Source organism: Cryptomeria japonica, chromosome 1 (genome assembly GCF_030272615.1).
Source record: "Cryptomeria japonica chromosome 1, Sugi_1.0, whole genome shotgun sequence".
Classification (NCBI taxonomy): Eukaryota; Viridiplantae; Streptophyta; class Pinopsida; order Cupressales; family Cupressaceae; genus Cryptomeria; species Cryptomeria japonica.
This window is the reverse complement of record NC_081405.1, coordinates 2463577-2486093: the sequence shown is the minus strand read 5'-3', so window position 1 is coordinate 2486093 and position 22517 is coordinate 2463577. Positions and strand designations below refer to the sequence as shown.

The window sequence follows — 22517 nt, the reverse complement described above, 5'->3', positions numbered from 1 at the left end:
GCCCACCGTACGATGGGACCACCGACGGTGGAACCACCGTGCGGTGGTCACCGCCAACCGCACAATAAAACCCCGCGACAATGGCAAACAAAAAATAAAACTCCCCCCCGCACACTCACGCGTTGAACACTCCCGCAGCCGCACAACTTACGTGCCGCACACTCCCGCAGCTGCAGCCGCGCAACCCCACACACACAACTGCACAGCCCACACGCGCAGCTGGCACAAGCCCCCACGCACCAAGCCGCACAAGTCTGTGCCACTACGGCAGCCGAGTTTTAGTTTTGGGAAAAAAGGATTATAAAAGCAGGATTGAAGAAGCAATCTGGTACTCATGGACATAAACAGGAACAAGGCAGATTGGCGGAAACGGTTGCAGCCATTAGAAGACAAGTTGCAGGGAGGGCAAAAAGGAACCAGTGCAGACACAGGCAAACGGATTTTACCATCTGGGGTGCGCATTGCAGGTATTCTCGGTATGAGCACCAGTCAAAAAAGCAAGAAGCATCGTCCCAAACCCTTGGCGACAAAGGACAAAGATGGAATAACGACAGATAATATTATGTTCGAGGGTTTGAATGGAATCGACTGTCGGAACTGGTGGGCAAAGACACCTCAGGATGATTTAATAAAGAAAAGCCTTCGCCAGGCACAGGTACACTGGGCCGTCCAGATGCCCGTTTTTTCGATAAAGGACTTTGAGGTGGTTTTGCGTGCCATGATTGGCAGCTATGACAGACATCGCCACCAATCGGTATTTGATTATCAACATCAGAGGATAACAGTGTCATTCACGGCAGGCGAGTTCACTAGGGTATTTGGCATACCAGGGATAAAAGGAAAGAAAATAGACACTTCACAGAAAATATCCCCAGAGAATCGTGCCACACTGCTCCAGTTGATGTTGCGCGATAACCTTACCCAAGGCGAGAAAGATAGCCTCAAGAGTGCAGGCAAGAGTCGGGGAGTGAGGAAACAATTTTTTGCCAAGGGAGTATGGTGATGCCTGTTGTCGGTGGTGAAGAGTCGCCTCACAGGTGCCACCCGTGCGCCGGACATAGCCATTGCAGAGATTGTACTGATGAACGAGCTGCACAATGGAGTGGTATACGATTGGGCGTCACTATTGGCGGATAGGATAGACGAGTTCATGACGCTGCAATACAAGAAGTTCTACATGCCGCATCATGCCATTGGATTATTCTTGGACGCAGTCCGCACATAGATCACCCTGGGCTCACAGCCATTGGAGCCACAGAGCCGTGTTGCACTAGACCAGCCGCCCATATTCTATTGGTCACACTTAGACATCTTGGCACATGGCACGGAGGCACGTTTGGGCACAAAACGAAAGAAGGCCGCCATGTCTGATACGGAGTCCGACAAGGAAGAGTCCGAGGCTGAGGATGCAGAAAGTGGCAGGAAGGAATCCGCAGACACCTCCCAGGTAAGTGGAGGGAGTTTCCGACTGACAGGGAGAAGGGGCGACCAGTTGCCTGAAGAAGGGGTAGTGGAGTCTGCAGGTACAGTAGGGTCTACTGTAGCATCACAGGTGCAGGTCCACTTTACACCAGCCCGCTTACCAAAGACTTGTCAGTTGGTGGTGCCGCGGTCCTTCGGGACAGTGAGTGTAGTTATCACGGTACCAGTTCCTAGTTTCGAGCAGCCTCGGGCGACGATAGTCATGACACCACCACGGATGGAGACCTTGGCGAGTGCAAAGGCTTCCATGGTGCACGAGGTGCCGGATGTGACAAGACAGAATGTGCCAGGGTTACCCGGATATATGTAGGAGGCAATGACAACAGCAGGCACTCTTCATGATGACCTCACTAGCTGGTTGAGCCGTTACCAGATGGCACTCGTGGCACCGGGAGAGGCCACTCTATCCCCGGGGTGGACCACGTATTCCTTGGATGTCATTGATCTCGAGGAAGGGAGTTCCCCGAGCAGCAGGGCAGTTCAGAGGGTTGCTTCACCCCCTGTGGTGGTAGTAACCAATCCGTACAGAGCAGAGGAGGTACCCATGGGAAGTCAGCAGGGTGGAGAGTTGGAGCAGTTTATTACTGAGATGACTCTGGGAGCACAGCGGCTTGTGTCATCTGCCACGCTCCAGGCCGATGCGACCATGGTTGAGCGGATGGAAGGGTTGTTGACCTTTGCCCGCACGGGATGCCGAGCTGAGTTTGAGAGGTGTTTTGAGTGTGCTGGGTGGCCGAACACGGAGAGCCTGGCGATGCTGGAGGCTTGGCGCCTCACTGAGGGGGTTGGCGAGACCCAGATGCAGTCGTTGGTGAGAGAGGTAGAGAAGGCCTTTCGTGAAGGTTATGTGGAGCTTCGGAGGTCACAACAGACGACAACTATAGTTGAGGCTTTGAGGGTGGCAGCCGTAACAGCTCGGGAGGAGCTAGCTACCAGGTTTCGCGAGCTAGAGGCTACCATGGCACAGAACCAGGCAACGGTGGACATTTTAGTAGCAGAGAAGTCTGCCTTGTTGATACAGTTGGAGGAGGAGAGGGCCTCAAGGGAGCTGTTGGAGACTTGGTTGGTCAGTGCCCTGGAAAATGTGGACAAGAAGGATAAGGAGGTGCTCGAGGCAGCCTACATGGTAAAGATTGCTATGGAGCGGCAGATGGTCGCGGAACGGGATCTCAAGAGGAGGACGGAGCAGGTGTACGAGCTCCATGGGCGTTTGGCGTCCACTGCTACACCACCACCGACGCCTTCTTCATCAGGGACGCCTTCTGCACTTCCTTAGTTTTTTCTTCTTCTGGATTTTGCGCGCTCCATGTATTCTCCATTTTGTTGTAAGTCACTTGGAGACGACTTTTCTTTTTGGGGGGGATGATGTTAGTCGCATTATTGTATACGGGAATACGAATAGTTAATTAAGTCGTAATTGGGTTTGTTAGTTGGCACCCGAGGGATGGTAGTTGTGATGCGAGGGTTGGTGCTCGCACCCCCTCGGTATCTTTATATACTCCTCATTGTAACTTGTAAAGGACACGAATTATGAATGGAATAACACATCTGATACTTGTCTAATATCTATGACATTGTTCTGCATTACGTACTTCATGCTTTAAGTATTCACCCGAGAGGGCAAACACTCACGCCAAACAATGCAACAAAAAATAAGGCTTTCTTCCATTGATCTTGTGGTTAGGTCATGAACTCCCAACTACAAGTAAATGAAGGCGAAACTTTAAAGAGAGGATACCATAATCAGGTTATGAATGACCCGATACAAGTGCATGTAAAAGCTTCTTGTTCAAAAAAAAAGTGACTTAACTTGTAATCGGGTCTTAAAGACCCAACTACAAGTAAAGCACTTTTTAATTGGCAATGCAAAGAAACACTTGTAATCGGGCTTTGAACCCCCGATTACAAGTTAAGTCATAACAAAAAGCCTATAACTCCAAAAATTGGGTTTCATAAGATTGATTACAAGTAAATAAAGTTACTTGTTATTTAGAAGGAAAGATCCCCAACTTGCATTGAGACCTTTAAAACCCAATTTTGAACAAAGAAGAGTAAAAACAAGACTCAAAACAAGAGAAAATTAACTGAGAAAATAAAAAAGAAGATGCATGTTTAAATTGGACATTAATCAAAATGGACATTGTCCTCGAAAAGCGTGCATCCAAAACCAAAGACATGAATTTTTGAAGAGTTACCTTCATTTTTGAAATACAAAAATGAGGACAACACATATCATTGGATTAGTTAGTCATCTAAGAGTTCACAGTGTTGAGGTATTTAAAAATCTCGAAACTCATGAAGTTTGATATTGAAATGTATTGGTGACAAATCTGCAATTACATGGAAATCTGAAGTAATCTAGTGTTTAAACTCTGAGTTTGAAAGAGGTCGGCTACATGTTCGATGAAATGTCACAATAAAATGGAAAGGTTTTGAAGTAATTTTCCATGCCAACTGTTTGTTATATGCTGTTATTATGCACTGGTAATCTGAAATTTATCAGTCACGTGTTTGACTAAATGATGACCGAGGTCTGAAACTAGTTTCATTCTAAGTGTTTGGTAAAATGCTGATGTATTAAGCTGTGCTATTTTGACGAAGTTTATGCTTAAATGCTACATGTTTGGTTCATGTTTTCTTACTAGCTTCAGATTTCTACTGTTATACAAATATTTGACTAAATTCCTTTACAAGGTGTTTGTGTTTGATAATGTGTTTTTGGCACAAAGAAAAAATCAGAAATATTAATCTATTCTACATACCAACTGTTTGACCAAATGCTTATGAGACAATACTGAAAATTGAGGACAGATTAGTTAGGGGCCATTACAGTGGTATCAGAGCATGCATGCAAACTGTTCAACAAAATTCCATTGAATGTAAAGTCAAAGAATTAGACCAGAACAGGGGGTGCCATTACACCCCCACTTATCTTTGTAGGCACCAACTCACTAGAGACACCAATCCCCCCAATCTGTAGGCACCAACACCCACTGCTAGGCACCAGCTTAGTGAGAGACACCAATCTTTCCAATACGAGGCACCAACCTCTAACTTAACAAAGTTTCTTCTAGAAGATAACTTCTTCAATGAATGATGATCAATAAATTTGCCTTCATTTAAGATCTTGCAGATGTAATGCATATACTTTTTCGAATCTGCCATAAACCCCTCTTTAATTTCTGAATAAACTTCTTTATATCTGCATGAACTCTTCTCAAATCTTCATTTACTCTCTTTCACAAATCTGCATGTAGATGATCCAACATTTTCACACAAACGCTCTCTTTCACAAATCTGACTGCAAATCTTTCACATATAAATCTGCTCTTAAGATCTGCTAAAATTGAATGATATTCCATTGTATTCCACACTACTCATATTCTTCTCACAATTAACAATTTCTATTTATACCTTCTTGCCTCTATGAAGAGAGGCATCCCTTTGAATAGAGATGACCCTTTCAAAAGTCATTACCTTTGTTAACAAATCGTTGATACTTTTATTTATTTTCAAATGCTATCTCAAAGATAATTGTCACCTTTGCACCCTTTCAAATTACCTTAATCGCTGCCTTTTATGAGCTTTAATACTTGCTACTTTTCTGCCTTGTAAGGAATTACTGCCTTCTACAATCTCCTTTGATATTAATTGTCTAAGTTGCCGGTTCGGGTTCAGGCACCAGTTTGGGTTCAAGAACCCGGTTTGCTGGTTTGGCAAAATTTTGAAAAGGGGTTTGGGTTCGTTAGTACAAAAACAATGTAAAAATTATATATTGAGATTAGAATGTCACATAGCATCATATAAACAACAAAACCACCATAAACTTGTTAGATCTTGTCAGTGACTTACAACTTAAGAAGTGTTGAATGTATACAAATCATATTAGATTACTGATGATCATGATAGTGGCATGGGAATAAGAAGCTAATTGCAATTTAGCTTATGTTTACTCTAGGAGAAGATTGTGACTCTAAATCTGTGTGGAGATCAGCTATTCTATTAAAAGTATTGTGTATATCTCAGATTGTAAGGTTTGATACAAGTTCAAGGATTTTTGTATTCAATTAGTCCAATTGCTTAAGTGTGTAAATCATAAGTGAGCTCAGGAAACTGAATATTTTTGTTGCTGTTCATAAGCCGAGGATTGTAAATCAGAATGAGCTAATGCATGGGTATTCTGCTGTTGTGATTGAACACTGCTTCAGTACATTGTATAAGGTTGACAAGTGGGAGGTCAGAACTCAATTGTTTGCTGCTCTGTTTTATCTTGCTTCAGACATAAACAAAATTTGAATAAATCGATCAATTGTCTATTGCTGTTCTTAATAATTTTAAGTCTTAAACCTGCATGATAACTTGCAGAACAATTACGCAAATCTGCAAATCTGAAAAACATATCTCTACAAACAAGAAATCCTCATTAATAATTTTATAAAATTTTGCAAAATAATAGTAAATTTGGGTGCCTAGGCGTCCAGGTTCACCCCAAACGAACCAGCTCGCCTGAGCACGAACCCTGGCTGAATCCAAAGATGAACTGGACCAAGACCTGTACCTGAACCGGACTGGACTAGTACCAGGTCCTAAACACGGCAAACCTTGCAACTTAGTTAATTGTTGATTAACTTAATCGCTGCCCTTAGTTTTTTTGTATTTCTCTTAATTTATTTTATCGGGTTTTTGTCTTGTATAGTTTTCTTTTGATCGCTTTCCTTTATTAATTTGACTTTGCTTGATTGCTGCCTATTAACATATCTTTGTTTGTTTATATTAATGATAATTGTTCCTTCTCTTCACACAATATACTATTTCTGTCTTTGGTATTGCTTTGGTGATCAATCATATTAATCTTTTCCTGGTTAAAAATAATTAAAACATATTCACTGCCCTTGTTGTCATGTCCCCGTCATGATGCTTCTCAAACCTACCTTGAAAGGGAAACAAATACATAACAGATAAATGAGACATTTAAGACAACAATTTTCTGTATTGCCTGTTGTGATGTGTTCACACATCGCCCCATTGCAAATGGGGACCCCCCACTTTTCGCTTTTTAGGGTAGTTGTTTTGTTAGCTTGCTTAGCTTGGCTGTAGTTTCTTTAATTGTTAACCTTTGCTAGTGAGGAAGAGGTGTGTAGGTTGAGGTCATTTTTGTCAAGATGCAAAGCGTTATTTAAAATGTAACGATTGTCAAATGTTGTCATGTTGCAAGGTTGTCAAGGAAGAAGTCAAATTGAGCGAAAAGTTGGTAATTTCCTTCTAAGGTTCGATTGTCCACCCTCGGAGAATAAATGATATGTGAGAAAGAAATTTGAGATATCCTTGTAAGATCGACTTTCCACTCTTAAGGAAAATTTAGGAGGCAAAATATGGTACGAAATTGAGAAGTAAAACAAGGAAATTTAAGCCTTCAACCTTGCGTTTTCCCACAAACTTCCTTATCATGTGCGTTTTTACTCTTAGCAATTGAAGAATGATTGAGAGGTCAATTTTGAAGGAAATTCAAATCTTCCTTGTATAATGAGGAAATGAAATCTCTCTTGTGCATTTCAATTTTCATCTCTAGGAGGAGCAATTTTGAGAAGTTAAGTTTGGGTGAAATTATTAGAAAATTCTTCCTCAAAAATCAAGGAAGATTAGACCTCCCTTATCAAGCGTCTTCCTTCAAAATCAAGGAAGATTTAAATTTCCTCTCATAAGCGGCTAAGTGTTAAGTGAAAGTATCAATTTACCTTCCCGTTGGTTGAGGGAGATAGCTATGCTCAACCTTCTCAACCATCGAATTACTCTACATTATCTAGAGGGGCGAGGGAGACCACTCGACCAACCACCAACCTATTGTTTGGTGATTGGGAGAGGGCCCCTATGCCCCTGTTCTATAGGAAGGCAAGCATGCCACCCCATCTTTAGGGAGGGGGGGAGAGGGCCCCCTATCTATATTAGGGATGGGTCGGGGAAGTGCTTCTACTGGTTGAGAATGAATGGTTGATGACCTAAACTAGGAAGAATGAATGAACATTAGCCTCCCACCCACCCCAGGGTGCTTAAACCATGAAGAATGAATGGCAAGTTGAGAATGAATGGGACCCAATCAATAGATAGGGCCCAATCACCAATCACTAAATGGCTGGTTGTAAGAGATTTGCGAATTCCCTTGGTTGGAATGGCTGGTTGGAGCATGACCGATCACTATGGCAAACATGGAAGGGTACGAATTTACCTTCACAAACAAGGAAGAAAATCAACCTCCAAAAATGTGGAAGTTCACCTTGTGCAAATTTACCTTCACAAACATGGAAGGGTGTGAATCTACCTTCAAAAACATGGAAGATTTCAAGCCCATGTTCACATCAACCTCCACAAACAAGTAAGTCGAGATCAAGTTAAAACAAAGACTATGAAATATGGAGTTCCCATTTTAGCGCACCACATTTGCGAGTACAAATCTTATGGAAGAGTGTTGACTTAGCAAGCATGAAAGGGAGGCGAATTTTAATTTAATTGCAAGCAAAAACATCAAAGTAAAGTCAGCTTTGCAAGGTAAAAGGAGGTGTGAACTTGAATTAATTGAAAGAAAAAAAAGATTTAAGGCAAAGTTGGCTAGGTAAACAAGGAATAGATGCGTCCTTTGGATTCAATGCCTATAAGACAAGGAAGGAAGCACTATTCATTCAAAAGAAAATTCAAATCTGCTAAGTAAGTTCGCACCAAGACATTCATTTCAAATTTGCATTAAGGAGATATTCCCTAAGTGTGCATTCAGTCAGCAAGTAAAAGTCGAAATTCAATCAAGTTTTTCCAACATTGAAAGGTGAAGTTGAGGGAAAAATCGTAGGAAGAAGGAAGAGAAAGAGGGCTGATCATAGATCAAAGCCTAATCATTTTTGTTGCCAAGGGGGAGCAATCGAATTTCAGATTTAAGATCAGATCTTTGTCAAGTATGAGATGCCTGATTTTGGCATAATTTGTGAGGAGTTTTATATCCAAATGTTGCAAAGTTGATGATACTAATCCTAGAATTATCATTTAAAGTACTCATTCTGATTTTAAGACTTAAATTCAAGATTCACAAGCAGAAATCAGACCTAAGTGAGTTTATCAGTAGACTAAGTCTTATGATTGATAATAATGTTCATACGTATTTACCTTTCTTTAATAATTTAAGGTGTTTTCCTTCTCTTTTCAGGTTTCGATGCAAGGAGAGGGGTGTGGAATGATGGCGACTGATGAAGGATGAAAGGATTCATCAATGCAGAATTTATGATCAGCACATTGAAGTATGGGTCTACATTCCAAGGACAAACATCAAAGATATATTCCACCATTCAAGGGGAGATGCCTAAGGCAAAGAACTTCACTACTTGCTAAGAAGGCTATGCAAGGATTATTCGACAAAATGGCGAGGGATGAAGAAAGATCAGCATGAAAGACGTATTCTACATTTCAAGAACCAAGGAGCATCAAGGAGAGAAATATGAATTCTAACAGATTCATAAAGACTTCAATCATATGGAAAATTGCTCAGCTAAGAAAAAAACAAGCTCAAGAAATTCGTTAAGGAAGGCAAAGAGAATGAGGACTTAACAAAAGGATCAAGAAGGACATCACCACATCAGCACGTCTAGATGCATTGAACCTAATTTATCCAAGGAAGGACCAATTGACACATGCCACTTTATCAGATATTATTTTATGTACCTAACCTCAATTCCTATTGGTTGAGCAATCAAATATGGACATGTGTTCAATTCAATGTAATTATTTCATTGGCTAGAGTAGAGTTTGTTGTAGCAAACCCTAATTAGGGTTTTATTGTAAAATCTTGACCATCGATTTGAGAATCAATTTGAGCTGTTGGAATGTAATAAGCTCTTTATATAAGGCTTGAATCTCTCATTGTAAAGGTTAATAGATAATAGTTAGTAATGAGATGGCAGAAGCAGTTAGAAATAGAGTAGAGTAGGAGAAAAGGAGATTGTTGTCAAGACTTTGTTGCAAGAAACATATTATTTTCATTGAAGATATGGTGAATTTCATGTGTTGATTCAACATTTTGCATGTCCTCTACTTCTCATTTGTTTTAATGTTGATTAGATGGATGGAAGATCTTATTGTTGATAAATGGTGAAACCTATGTTCATACCACTTGGAGTTTGTTGATTGCAAATTGCAGTGCGTGGTCAAAGTGAACTTGATTAAAAGATTAACTTCAATCATTGTATGCTCATTGTTCTTAATGTTGGTGTGCATGGGACAGTATGAAAATCATTCGTTTATCCTTAGAAGATTACACCTTCTTTGTGTAGTTGTTCCAGCATGGCGAAGCAAAGCTTGGTTTGGTTGCATCTAATCAACATTCATTTCTTACATTCTTAGAGATGTGTAGTCTTTCTCAATCCTTTATCCTTTTGCCTTTTTTTCAAGTAAATTTGAGATCCCACGTTCCAACAATTTCAAGTAAAACGTGAATCCCCTTGTGATTCTAGCAAAATCACATCTATTCATTGAGTCTATCCACGAAAAAAGTCAAGACCTGACTATTGGAACCTTGGAGTTGTCTTGTTTGATCACATAGTTCAGCATCCAAGACGTCTTTGTTCAAGAGAGGATAGAATACTGAGTATTTTATTTTGTGTTGCATTAGGTCATAAAAAACACACCAACACTGCCGAACCCAAGGAATAAGTCACACTTGTGGTTGTTATGGCCGACCATGGAATGATAGCATAATCAAATAAAAGTGAGTACTTCCCATCACTAAAGACTAGACCATGTGCAACACTTCATACCATTGATTAAGGCGTGGATTATTAAGATCAAAGTTCCCAAATTTGGACTCAGCTCAGACTCGGCAAGACCGACTCAACTCGTGACTCGGCTATGACTCGGCAAAATTAAAAAAACCCTTGAAATTTAGAGATTTTTAACGATTTAAAACTTGTTTCATGCGCCCATTATTGATTAAAGATTAAAGACACTATAACATCATCAAATAGAAGCTAATTTGATCACATACATAAACATACATCCATCACATGCGTAGAATTGTAAATTGTAGCTGCAGGAAATAGAAAACATAGATATATAGAGTTATAAATGTTGTCAAATGTATATAAAATCCATAACATCAAATGTTCCCAAACATATATGTAATTGTAAACAAAAACAAATCTATGGCTCAGGCTCTAGCTCATCCTCAACCTCAGCATTAGAGTAGTCTGTCTGCCTCCTACAAAGGCATCTAAGGTAGGTCCTGGATGACTGAGTAGCCATAGTCTTCACTTGTGAGGTGCCACAATGATCAACATTAGTTGTGCTTGTGTCGGATCGTGCTCTATCCTCCTCTACCATAGCCACAACCTTAGCCTCTCTGTCTGCCTGGTCAACCCACTCATGGTCCTCCTCAGTGAAGACGGGATCGGTAGACTCAGTGATCCACTCAAACTCTGGATCGATCTTCACTAGAGTGATCGGAGAGGAGTCAGTGTCCAAAATCTATCTGGTCCTAAGACGGAGGTTGTAATGAACAAAAACAAGATCATTCAACCTCTGCACAGACAATCTATTACACCTCTTCGAGTGGATGTGCTCAAACATGGACCAATTGCGCTCACATCTTGAAGCGTTGCATGGCTGACTCAAAATACAGATGGCAATTTTTTGAAGGTTTGGGGTTGAGGGCCCAAACATTTGCCACCATCTATCTAAGATAACGAAAAGAAAAAAAAATCAATCTCATTTCCAACTTTAAGGCTAGATTATAAAATCAAAAATTAAAATGCATAAGCCTTAAACTTAAGAATCTTAAGTTTATATATATTTCTACTTGGCTGCAATTGTGTCCGAGCCTCTATGCACATGCTGCTTGTGAAGATTGCCCCTTCTTGATTATTATATTTATCCAGCTGGAGCGTTGAATTTGAGGCTATGCCATCAATGCACAACTTTTGTACCGTTGTATACAGGCCACTAAGAACCTCCTCGTCCACCTTGAAGTCATCGCGGAATCGAAATGCCGGATTGAGGTAATAGGCTGCTGCATTGATGGGCCTTTGAAGCTGGTTCTACCATCTCCTATCAATAATCTCTCAAATGGGGCCATACTTATCCTCATCCCCTGCATTTATGGATCTACTGGCCTCCTTGGCCCTATCCATACCCTCATATATATAGCCCATAGAGGGCTTCTCCCCATCAACAACTTGTAGGAGAACTACGAGGGGCTCAGTGACCTACACATAATGTTAAACAAAAACAATTAAGTCACAAATTAAATAAGAAAAAGAAAAATTGCAAAGTTAAATTGTTAATAAATTAAAAGTAAATTACTAAATAGTAGATACTAAATGTTAAATTGTAATAAGTTTACCTGCACGATTTCTCCACAAGGGGTCCAAAAATCTGGCTCATCAAAAATGCAATTTACCACATCTATCCCTGCAGTGGTCGTAGCATAGGATGAGGAAGTCCACCCCTCACCAACAAACATACGCCTCAAAGCCGCCTTTGATTTCATCAAGGATTTCAGTGTGAGGAAGTTTGAGGCAAACGTCGTGATACCAGGACGAGCCAACTCCTTTTGCCCTCGTGTATTGCCTCATAATGCTAAGGACCAATGCATGATTGTAGATAAACTTGTTGATATTTTTGGCCCTTTCAAGTATTGATTTCACCCATTCAAGCTTACCAATATCCTCCAACATGAGGTCAAGGCAATGGGCCCGTACATGGAGACCAAAATTTTTTCGGGTGCCTCTCCATCAAAAGTTTACCTGCAGAAATTTTAAATTAATTAGAAATTTTGATGTGTTAAGAAAATTTTCAATAATCATAGATGCCTCTCCATCAAGACTTGAAAAGTTCAAAGTTTACCTGTAGCAACATAACTTGCTGCATTATCTGTCACCACCTGCACCACATTTTCTTCCCCCACCTCTTGTATGACTTTCTCAATAGCCTCACATAAGTATGTGGCATTTTTTACATGTGAGGAAGCATCAATAGACTTCAAGAACATGGTGGATCCTGAAAATAGAGCAAAATAATTATCAATTATCACGTATCAATCAAGTTTCAACAAATCAAAATTTAATTTATTCAATGCATTTAGGGAAGTAGAAATTAGAATGATCAATCACCTCTGTAGGAAACAAGAAAATTTAGGAGTGTTCTATTCCTCCTATTCGTCCAACCATCTGTCATGATGGTGCAACTCTTTTAGCTCCAAGACTGTCGGTGGTCCTCTAGCTCAACTTTCATATCCTCAACCATTTCTAACAAGAGGGGGCCACTTAACTCAGCATCAGTAGGGGCTTTAAACCCTACAACACAAATGGTTATGGCATCTACCATGCCTTGCCAATAAGGAGACCTGTCACAAATAGATTATGATTAGACAAAGTAGAGTTCAACTTCAAACTATAAATTTACTTTTAAACTTATAGCAATCAAATCAAAAAGAATTACCTGACTGCAATAAATAGAATGTTGCAAAAGTCCCAAAACTTGCAAATTTGTTTTCTTGCAGCATCATGAACCTCCTTGTTCCAACCCATGCTCTCAAGCGAGGGTTGTGTCCCAGGAGTACTCCGTGGCACAAAATAACTATCCAACTTGGATTTCCTGACTCTAGGGCCAAAGGTAATAGTGCCACTAGGAGTAGAAGCAAAAGCACTAGCACTAGCAAAAGCACTAGGACAAAAGGGAGGGGCATGGAAGAACCCTCTCCAACACAGCCTCCGGATGTGGATGCGGATGCAGGTGTGTTAAATTATAGTCTCAGTCGTAACACAGAAAATTAAATCTGTTTGTATCAGTGCACAGAATACTAATTCCGTTATTTACGATTTAATTAACATTGGAATTTAGTTAGTATTAACTAACAAATTCGCTTTGCAAACGTTTAAGTTTGGTTAAAGTAATGAATGCCAGTGTAGAGGATCGTGGCTCCACACAGGGGTCACGACCCTATGTGGAACCACGTGGTTCCACATAGGATCGCGACCCCCTGTGGGGGCACGATTCCATGAAGACAATCGCATATATACGCCATCCTCCCTATTGAACTTAGTGTTCGATGTGGATAACAAAAAACAGAAAGATATCGGTGACATATATATATACATTTGCCTTCGTACCTACAGAGGCAAATCGATAAGAGACATAATCGATTTTCATTTCTTCAATCTGACTCTAACATACCAGATATTGAAGCTACAACAAATCTGATTGCACAGAAACAATAACAGTCTATTTTACATTTACATGGTATCAGAGCCTAACTATTTAAGATCCGAATAGACTAAAAGCGAAGTTACATTGCAAATTGAAGATTTCTAAAATGGCGAGCACAATCAGATTCGAGGACAGACTCAAAGAAGCAACAAATTTTGTGGCTTGGAAAGTCAGAATTATGATAGTATTAAAAGAGAATAAAGTAATCAAATTCATAAAAGAAGACAAGCCCGAACCTACAGACGAACCTGAGAAAACTGTGTGGAATGAAAGCAATGATAAAGCTGTAAAAATCGTGATAGATGCAGTAAGGGATCACCTAATACCACTTATATTAAAATATGACAACGCTTATGAAATGTTCAAAACCCTTGAAAGGACGTATGAGATAAACAATCTGAGCAAAATCCTAGCTCTAAAAAGACAGTTGAACCACCTAAGTATAAATAAAGTTGAAACAATAAACTCATACTTCATGAGGATAGGTTCACTCAGAGATCAACTGCAAAAACTTGATTATCATGTGAAGAAGCAAGAACTATCAATGATTACTCTAGATGGATTACCTGAATCTTTGGAATCATTCAAACAAGGCATAAATGCAAGGGATAAATTTACAGAATTTGATCGACTAAGGGATGACTGCCTTCTTGAAGAGTCAAGGCAAATGAAAGGGGGAAATCACAAAACAAAAGATGAGGACCTCCACATTCTGAATACCGACTCCCGTAAGAAAGGCAAGAAGAGAAACTTCAAGAAGAGAAAATCCCATCATGGGAAAAGCTTGCATAAGAAAGACATGTCAAAAATCCAATGTCATAGATGTGATCAGTATGGACACATGTCATTTAATTGTCCTGAAAAAGTAAAACAGCAGGCATCATTCGCCAAAGTAGAGAGGAACACAGAACTTGAATATGAGAAATTTGTATTATATTCAGCACTATCAAGTCAAGCTTCAAACAAGTCTAACACTTGGGTGATAGACAGTGGATTGTCAAGACATGTCACCGGATTCAGAGAATTACTAGACTCAATGGAAGAGGGATCAAATGAAGAGGTAACAATAGGGGATGACTCTGCACATCCTGTAAAAGGTGTCGGGACATGTACAGTCAGACTGAAGTCTGGAATCTCAATCCAACTCACCGGGGTACTATTTGTACTAGGCATCAAAAGGAACTTAGTCTCTATCTCTGCACTTGAGGATGACAGATATAGAGTCTCATTCATAGAAGGAAAGGTAATGGCATGGCCAAAAACATTCACCTTCAAAAGAGCACAAGTGATTGGTTACAGACAAGGACACCTATATGAATTGTGTAATGAGCCAAATCAAACCTTACTTCATGAAGTCATAGACCAAGCGGAAATTTGGCATAGAAGACTAGGGCATTTACATTTTCGTGCTCCACCCTCTATGGAGAAATTAGTCATAGGACTACCTAAACTAAAGCCAATTCATTCAGATGTTTGTAAAGGATGTGTACTAGGGAAAAACACTAAAAGCTCTTTTCCTTGCAGTTCTAGAAAAACTAAAGAAATTCTAGAACTAGTTCACTCTGACTTATGTGGGCCTATGTCTGAACCATCACTAGGAAACGCATTATACTATGTAATCTTTGTAGACGATTTTTCTAGGAAAACTTGGATTTATTTCCTTAAAAGTAAAGAGTCTGAAGATATTCTTAGGAAATTTAAAGAGTTCAAATCTATTACAGAAAATCACTCTGGTAGGAAAATCAAAACTCTTAGGACTGACAATGGTAGGGAATACACATCAGAAGTATTTAAAGAGTTTTGCAAAGATGTTGGGATTAAGAGGGAGTTCACTGTACCCTACAATCCTCAACAAAACGGGGTTGCTGAAAGAAAAAATAGAACAATAGTAGAACCAGCAAGGGCTATGTTGTTAGATCAAAACCTAGAAACTGCACTTTGGGGAGAAGCCACTAATACCGCTATATACATTCAAAATAGATGTCCTCACTCTCATATTGGTGATAAAACTCCTGAAGAAGTCTTTACTGGAATTAAACTTGATATTAGCCATCTCAAAATATTTGGATGTCCTATTTATATTCATGTACCTAAGGAGAAAGAACTAAATTAGAACCTACTGGACAGAAAGGGATTTTTGTAGGATATAGTGAAACATCTAAAGCCTACCGAATATTCATCCCTGGTCAAAGACAAATAGAACTAAGCAGAGATGTCATATTTGAGGAAGATATAGCTATTAACAAAACAAGGAGTTCCATCACACCTGAAATCCCAACTAATTCCATTAACTTGGAAGAAAATTCTATTTCTGAAACTCAGAGGGAGCATCCCGAGGATAACACCTTTGAACTTGAGAACACTACAACAAAGAATCCCAGGAAGAGACTACTATGGGCCACTAAAACAGTACAAGAAGTAGAATCCTTTGCAGCACCTAGAGGAACATTTAGAGAAAGGAAAAGACCTTCAAAGTTTTCTAGCTATGTTACTCTAATGATAGACCTCATAAATGTTGAACCTTCAAGTGTCGGAGAGGCTCTTAAACAACAAGTATGGAAGGATACCATGATAGAGGAATATCAATCTATCTTAAAGAATGATGTGTGGAAAATTGTGCCTAGACCTAAAGGAAAATCAGTTGTATCTTCTAAATGGCTCTTTAAAATTAAGCATGTTGTTGATGGCAGTATAGAAAAACATAAGGCAAGATTTGTTGCTCGAGGCTTCTCATAGAAGGAAGGAATTGACTATGAAGAAACATTTGCACCTGTTGCAAGATACACTTTTGTCAGAACAATCTTGGCTATTGCAGCATCTAAAGGATGGAATGTTCATCAAATGGATGTAAAAACTGCATTTTTGAATGGAACAATTGAAGAAGAAGTATATCTAGAGCAACCTGAGGGATTTGAGGTAAATAATGCTAAAACACATGTATGCAAGTTAGAGAAAGCACTGTATGGATTAAAACAAGCTCCCAGAGCATGGTGCGAAAGAATTGACAGTTACTTATTAGAGTTAGGTTTCTCTAAGAACATTGCTTATCCAAATCTGTATTTCAAAATAATCAAAGGTGAAATGTTGATACTCATATTATATGTAGATGACTTATTAATTACAGGCGAAGATCATCTCATTGCAAAATGCACACAGGAACTAGCTTCAGAGTTTGAGATGAAGGATTTAGGTCTACTCCATTATTTCCTAGGATTAGAAGTATGGCAAAAACCAGATGGTATTTATCTAAATCAAGGTAAATACACCATTGACATTCTGAAGAGATTTGGAATGATGAATTATAAGCCAATGTCATCTCCTATGGAAACAAACTACATAAACTAAAAGAAGCTATAGCAGATTCCAAATTTGCAGATCCAACATTATACAGACAGATTATTGGATCATTAATGTACCTAGTCAATACCAGACTTGATATATGTTATGCAGTAAATGCACTTAGCCAACACATGGTTGAACCCAAAGAAATACATTTGGTTGCAGTAAAGCATATATTGAGATATCTACAAGGTACCTTGGACTATGGACTGCATTATGAACACACTGCATTGAACTTACATGGATACTCTGATTCAGACTGGGCTGGAAGCGTGATAGATAGGAAGAGCACTTCAGGGTGCTGTTTTAGCTTAGGATCAGCTATGGTATCTTGGATCTGCAGAAAACAATCATCCGTAGCTCAGAGCTCCACAGAAGCTGAATATATAGCTGCATCCATGGCAGCTAAGGAAGCCGTATGGTTGAGGAAATTGATAGTAGGACTATTTGGTGAAAGTCTGAAGCCTACTATCATTCATTGTGACAATCAAAGTTGCATTAAACTTTCAGTGAATCCAGTTTTTCATGATAGATCCAAGCACATTGAGATCCCATGTCACTATGTAAGAGACATGACAGAGAGAAAGGTAATAAGACTGGAATATGCCAATACAGGAGATCAAACAGCTGACATTTTCACCAAACCCCTAGCAAGAGTGAAAATCGATCACTTCAGGAGGTATCTTGGTATGGCTAAAATGTAATTGATGTCTAAAATTATGAAAACTTCTTGGTCATATATTTGAGTATATGAAGTATGTAACCTTTCCTTGTGTTCATTCCTAAAGGATGACGATTCTTTAGTTAATGAACACTTGTATTTTAACATTGTAAGGTGACGATCTTATAAATGTTTGGAAGATCATATAAACTGAAAATTAGACAATTTGAATATCAGTAATATGATAAGTTATAGTAGACATTATGTAAGAGGATTAATGTCAGTGCACATACTATAACAGGGATATCAAAGTGAGTATATCCTTAGTATCATAGGCTGATACTTAAACTTGGATATTTTGAGTATATCCTTAGTATCACACGTTGATACTTCACACCTAGGTGATGTGATTCTTATGAGATTAGTGATGAGCTCAATTAAAGTTTTAGGCCTATACTCCTAAGACTAAGAGGGAGTGTTAAATTATAGTCTCAGTCGTAACACAAAAAACTAAATCTATTTGTATCAGTGCACAGAATACTAATTTTGTTATTTACGATTTAATTAACATTGGAATTTAGTTAGTATTAACTAACAAATTCGCTTTGCAAACGTTTAAGTTTGGTTAAAGTAATGAATGCCAATGTAGAGGATCATGGCTCCACACAGGGGTCACGACACTATGTGGAGCCATGATCCAAACTTCCACCAAGCCATCTAGGATTTGTTCCTTGTGAGGGTGCGAGGCCCTCTCCCAAAGCTGCTCCTCCTCCTTGTTGATCAAATTCTCCATAGTCTGCCGCGCCTCGAGGTGGTGCATGAATTTCATCAGTGCCTGTTCTAGCGGAGTCTTCTGAACATCACTCTGTTCCCATGTGAATCCATGAGAAATCTCTCTAATGTGAACAGGAATGGAGCCATCATCTAGCCATTTATCAAATTTTTCTTCATCCAACTTTATCACCATTGAAATCTGCAAAGAGACAAGATGAAAAATGAGTCTCCTCAGAGACTCAGTAAGATTCCTACTTCTACCATTAAAAAATTCATCATTTCGAAACTTCCATATCAACCATAAGATTTCCAAAGAAAGATAAGACCAAAAGGAGTTAGCAGATATCTTACAGCCCTTAATGAAGCCTAGGATAACATCAATGCGTGCAACCTTAAATCTGTCAAAATGAAGACCAAACAGGCTCCAGACTTCTTTAGCAAATAGACAATCAAAGAAGACATGTTGGATAGATTCAGGGAGGTGATAGGAATGACAAAGGGTGACATTTCCATTGGGATCTTTAAAGGAAAGTCTATTTAAGAGCACTCTCCAGGCAAAAAACTTCTTCTTAGGTTCAGAAAACCCAGACCATCTCCTATTATGAGCTTTACCCCACTGCACCTTACTCCAATCCAGATTCAACACAACATTTAGATGTTCAACAACAGAGGAGTCTATCAGGGCATTATAGATAGTTTTAGACTTGATGCTTGGGAGGGGGGTATCATCTAACTAGCCAAAGGAAGAACAGCAGGAAGGGGTTAGGGAGATAGGAAGTGAGGAGGTCCAGGGGGAGAGAGCATCTTTTAGAAGGATATAGGTTCTAAATTGAGAGGGAGGCACTTTAAACTTGCATGATAGCGTTTCCCAAGAAATCAAGGAACCATTATGAACCACATCAGCAAAGGTTCTTATACCACAGTTATGCCATTTTAGAGCAGAGCAACCTTGAATTATGGCAAGGGGCTTATCCTAATGCATTAAATTCCACCATATGGATCTGGTAGCACTGATGCAATTATCATCTTTAAAACATTCATTTCTTCTAATGAACTGAGTCACCATCTCCCATGCCTTCCATAAGGATTTAAAGATCACAAAACCATTGGGGGAGACTTCAAACTTACCTCCAATTAGATCACAAAAAGGTAAATCCCTCCACTTCTTCGCTCTCTTCGGGGTCGACATCAAGATGTTCTGTCTTAAAAGCACTTTCCAAGGCTCATTTCCCGAAACTGCCCTACAAATTCACTTGGAAGCCAAGTTAATCCCCTGAATTCTAAGATCTTTCAGCCCCATCCCTCCAATATCTTTGTTTAAGACACATCAACCCCATCTGACAACATGTTGCTTCCGATTGCCCTTTCCATCAAACCACATAAAATTCCTAATTTGCTTCTGGATATGATTAAATTGGTAATTGCAAAACAGCCACGCAAAGGAGAAGTATATATTATATGAGGAGAGTATCTTCTGGCAAACTTGATACCTGCCAGCCAATGAGAGTAAATTCTTGTTCCATTTAGAAAGTTTCTTATCAATCTTATTCCTGATCCACTCCCACATTTCTTTTAGATTAGGGGAAACAGAAAAGGGGATACCCAAATGTCTAACTATTTGATTGGGGCCTCCCATTTTATTGAGAATCAGGACAGCCATGTAGGGGGGAGTGAGTTCAGCCAAGCAAAGAAGATTTATGTAGAGGCACCTTAGTACTAGAAGCTTTGCAAAAAATATTGATGTTTTCTAGCAGAGTAGACAAGTTATTTTCCTCAAGGGACATCATAATTGTTGTGTCATCAGCAAACTGTACATTAGTCAATTCTTCATTATTGGGGAGACCAATTCCTTAAACCTTGGGGGTGAGTTCATTGCACTTAATCAGATAATGCAGAGCATCAACAACAATAACATACAAGGCAGGGGCAAGAGGACACCCTTGCCTAATAGACCTAGATAGTGAGAAGTTGTTTGACCTCATGCCATTCACCTCAATTTTTGCATTAGCATCACACAGTAAAGTCTTAACCAACCTGCAATATGCCTCTGGGAATCCCAAGCTGTGGAGCATCTGAAGTATGAAATCCCATTCAATCCTATCGTAGGCCTTCTCAAAGTCAATCAATAGCATAGCACTATTTTGCCTTGAAGCGTTTGCCCAAAGCAAAGATTCCCAACAGGTGAAGATTTTCTAAGATGTACCTACCCTTCACAAATCCTGTTTGGGTGGGGCTAATAATTTTAGGAAGGATATCCTCCAGCTTACCAGCTGCAACCTTGTCCAGAATCTTATATGAGACGTTGAGGAGGGTAATTGAGCGCCAATTCCTGATAAGTGTTTTATCACCTTCCTTTGGAATGAGCTTGATGAGACCTTGATTGATATCCCTACCAAGTGTTCCTCTACCAATGGCTTCCACGTATAGATCTAGCAGATCATTAACAATCCAATCAACATTGGCCTTATAGAATTCCACTGGGAAACCTTCCGGGCCCGAGGATTTGTCATTACTCAGGGAGGAGATGGCATGTGCAATTTCTTCCTTGGAGATAGGTTTCCCTAGAAGAACACAGTCCTCCTCTCCCAATTTTTTAGGGAGCAATTGTTTAATAATGTCTCTAGCATTACTTTGATCTTCCCCCAAAGTTTCAGATGTAAAGAGCGATTTGTAAAACTGGGCAAAATGGTTGAGGATATCTTGAGGATCTGTGATACTTCTATCCTCCTCCCATATACTGCAAATCCTATCTTTGGCCTCCTTCATTTTAAGCAATTGGAAAAAGAAATTAGAACCTTTATCCCCTGCATCAAGCCAATTGAGTTTGGCCCTAGTTCTACACCCCATTACCTTGACATTTTGAATCTTTTTCAGCTTGTCCTTAGTATAGATCAGATTATGGTTAAGTTGCTCATCCTTGGGGTTAGCTTGTAGCTCAAACTCAGCCTTGGATAGAGCCCCTTGCCAATATAATTCAGATTTCCTATGATCCTTAGCCTTCTTCTTACCCACTGCCTGGCACAAATTCTTCCAACTCCTAATATTTAGATTCCACCTCTCACAACATGAAAGAGAAGCATTACAAACCTTATTGTAAACCTTGATAAAACCTATGGCACATCTGAGGTCCTCATCCTCTAGGAGCCTTGTATTTAGAATGAAACAATCACCCTTAGGTGGCAGAATTGGGTCGTCTCTAGCAAGATTCAAAGAGATGTGAATAGGATGATGATTAGATAATGTGTAAGGTATAACCGAATAATTGTCCCCTTTATCATACTTCAACAATTCAATAAAGCCTTTGTTAGAGTAGAATCTATCCAGTCTGCAATACACTCTCTTAGTATGTTGTTGGTGATTACACTCTGAACCAGACGGTGCCTAGTTCATCCTTCCGACCAGCTATTGGATCAACAAGTAGCAGTTTATTAATCATTCTATCCCAATGCATTCTTTCAAGGCCTTTCCATTCAAACTTAGATCCTCCTCTTTATCCCGAGCGCTCTCAGCCATATTGAAATCTCCCCCAATGAACCACGGGACATCATCCAACTGAGAAATCCAGTCCCATAAGGCTAGCCTCTCTCTGTAGTTATTAGACGCATAGACTGAACAAATTCCAAAAATATTTTCCTCAACTTTGAGTATAACCCAGATAGCCCTAGCACAGGGGGACTGCCCCCATTTAACCACACATTTAGACCATTTGGGACTGAGTAGGATAGCACTTCCCCCTTTGCCCTTAGAATGATTAGTATAAACACAAGTAGCATCTCTCCATATCCATTACAATCCGATTTCTAGGGAGAATCCAACAGATTTCAATTCTTGGAGTATGAGGTAGTCAATATTTCTATGCATATTCAAGAACCTCTTTACAATATATTTCCTATCTGGGGATTCCAAGCCCCTTATTTTCCAAGATATAGTATTTAAGATCATTAGAGGATTTATTTGGAAGAATCCATGGATGGTTTAAACCCATCAAAACACTTAGGCCAATCTTCCTTATTGTTGAGATTGC

General features: G+C 39.6%; 1 protein-coding gene across 4 annotated transcripts in view; it reads left to right on the top strand.

Moving 5' to 3' along the window:
- Nucleotides 1–22517, top strand: part of LOC131036681 (uncharacterized) — a 106804-nt gene that overhangs the window by 70097 nt on the left and 14190 nt on the right. The window contains exon 6 of one of the 4 annotated variants that reach the window (XM_059218945.1): nucleotides 8672–9135. The exons of the other annotated variants lie outside the window; for them this stretch is intronic. Coding sequence (XP_059074928.1) covers nucleotides 8672–8702 — 31 coding nt within the window. The 3' untranslated portion in view covers nucleotides 8703–9135. Of the gene's footprint in view, nucleotides 1–8671; nucleotides 9136–22517 lie in introns of those variants that run through there. 4 annotated transcript variants of the gene reach the window in all.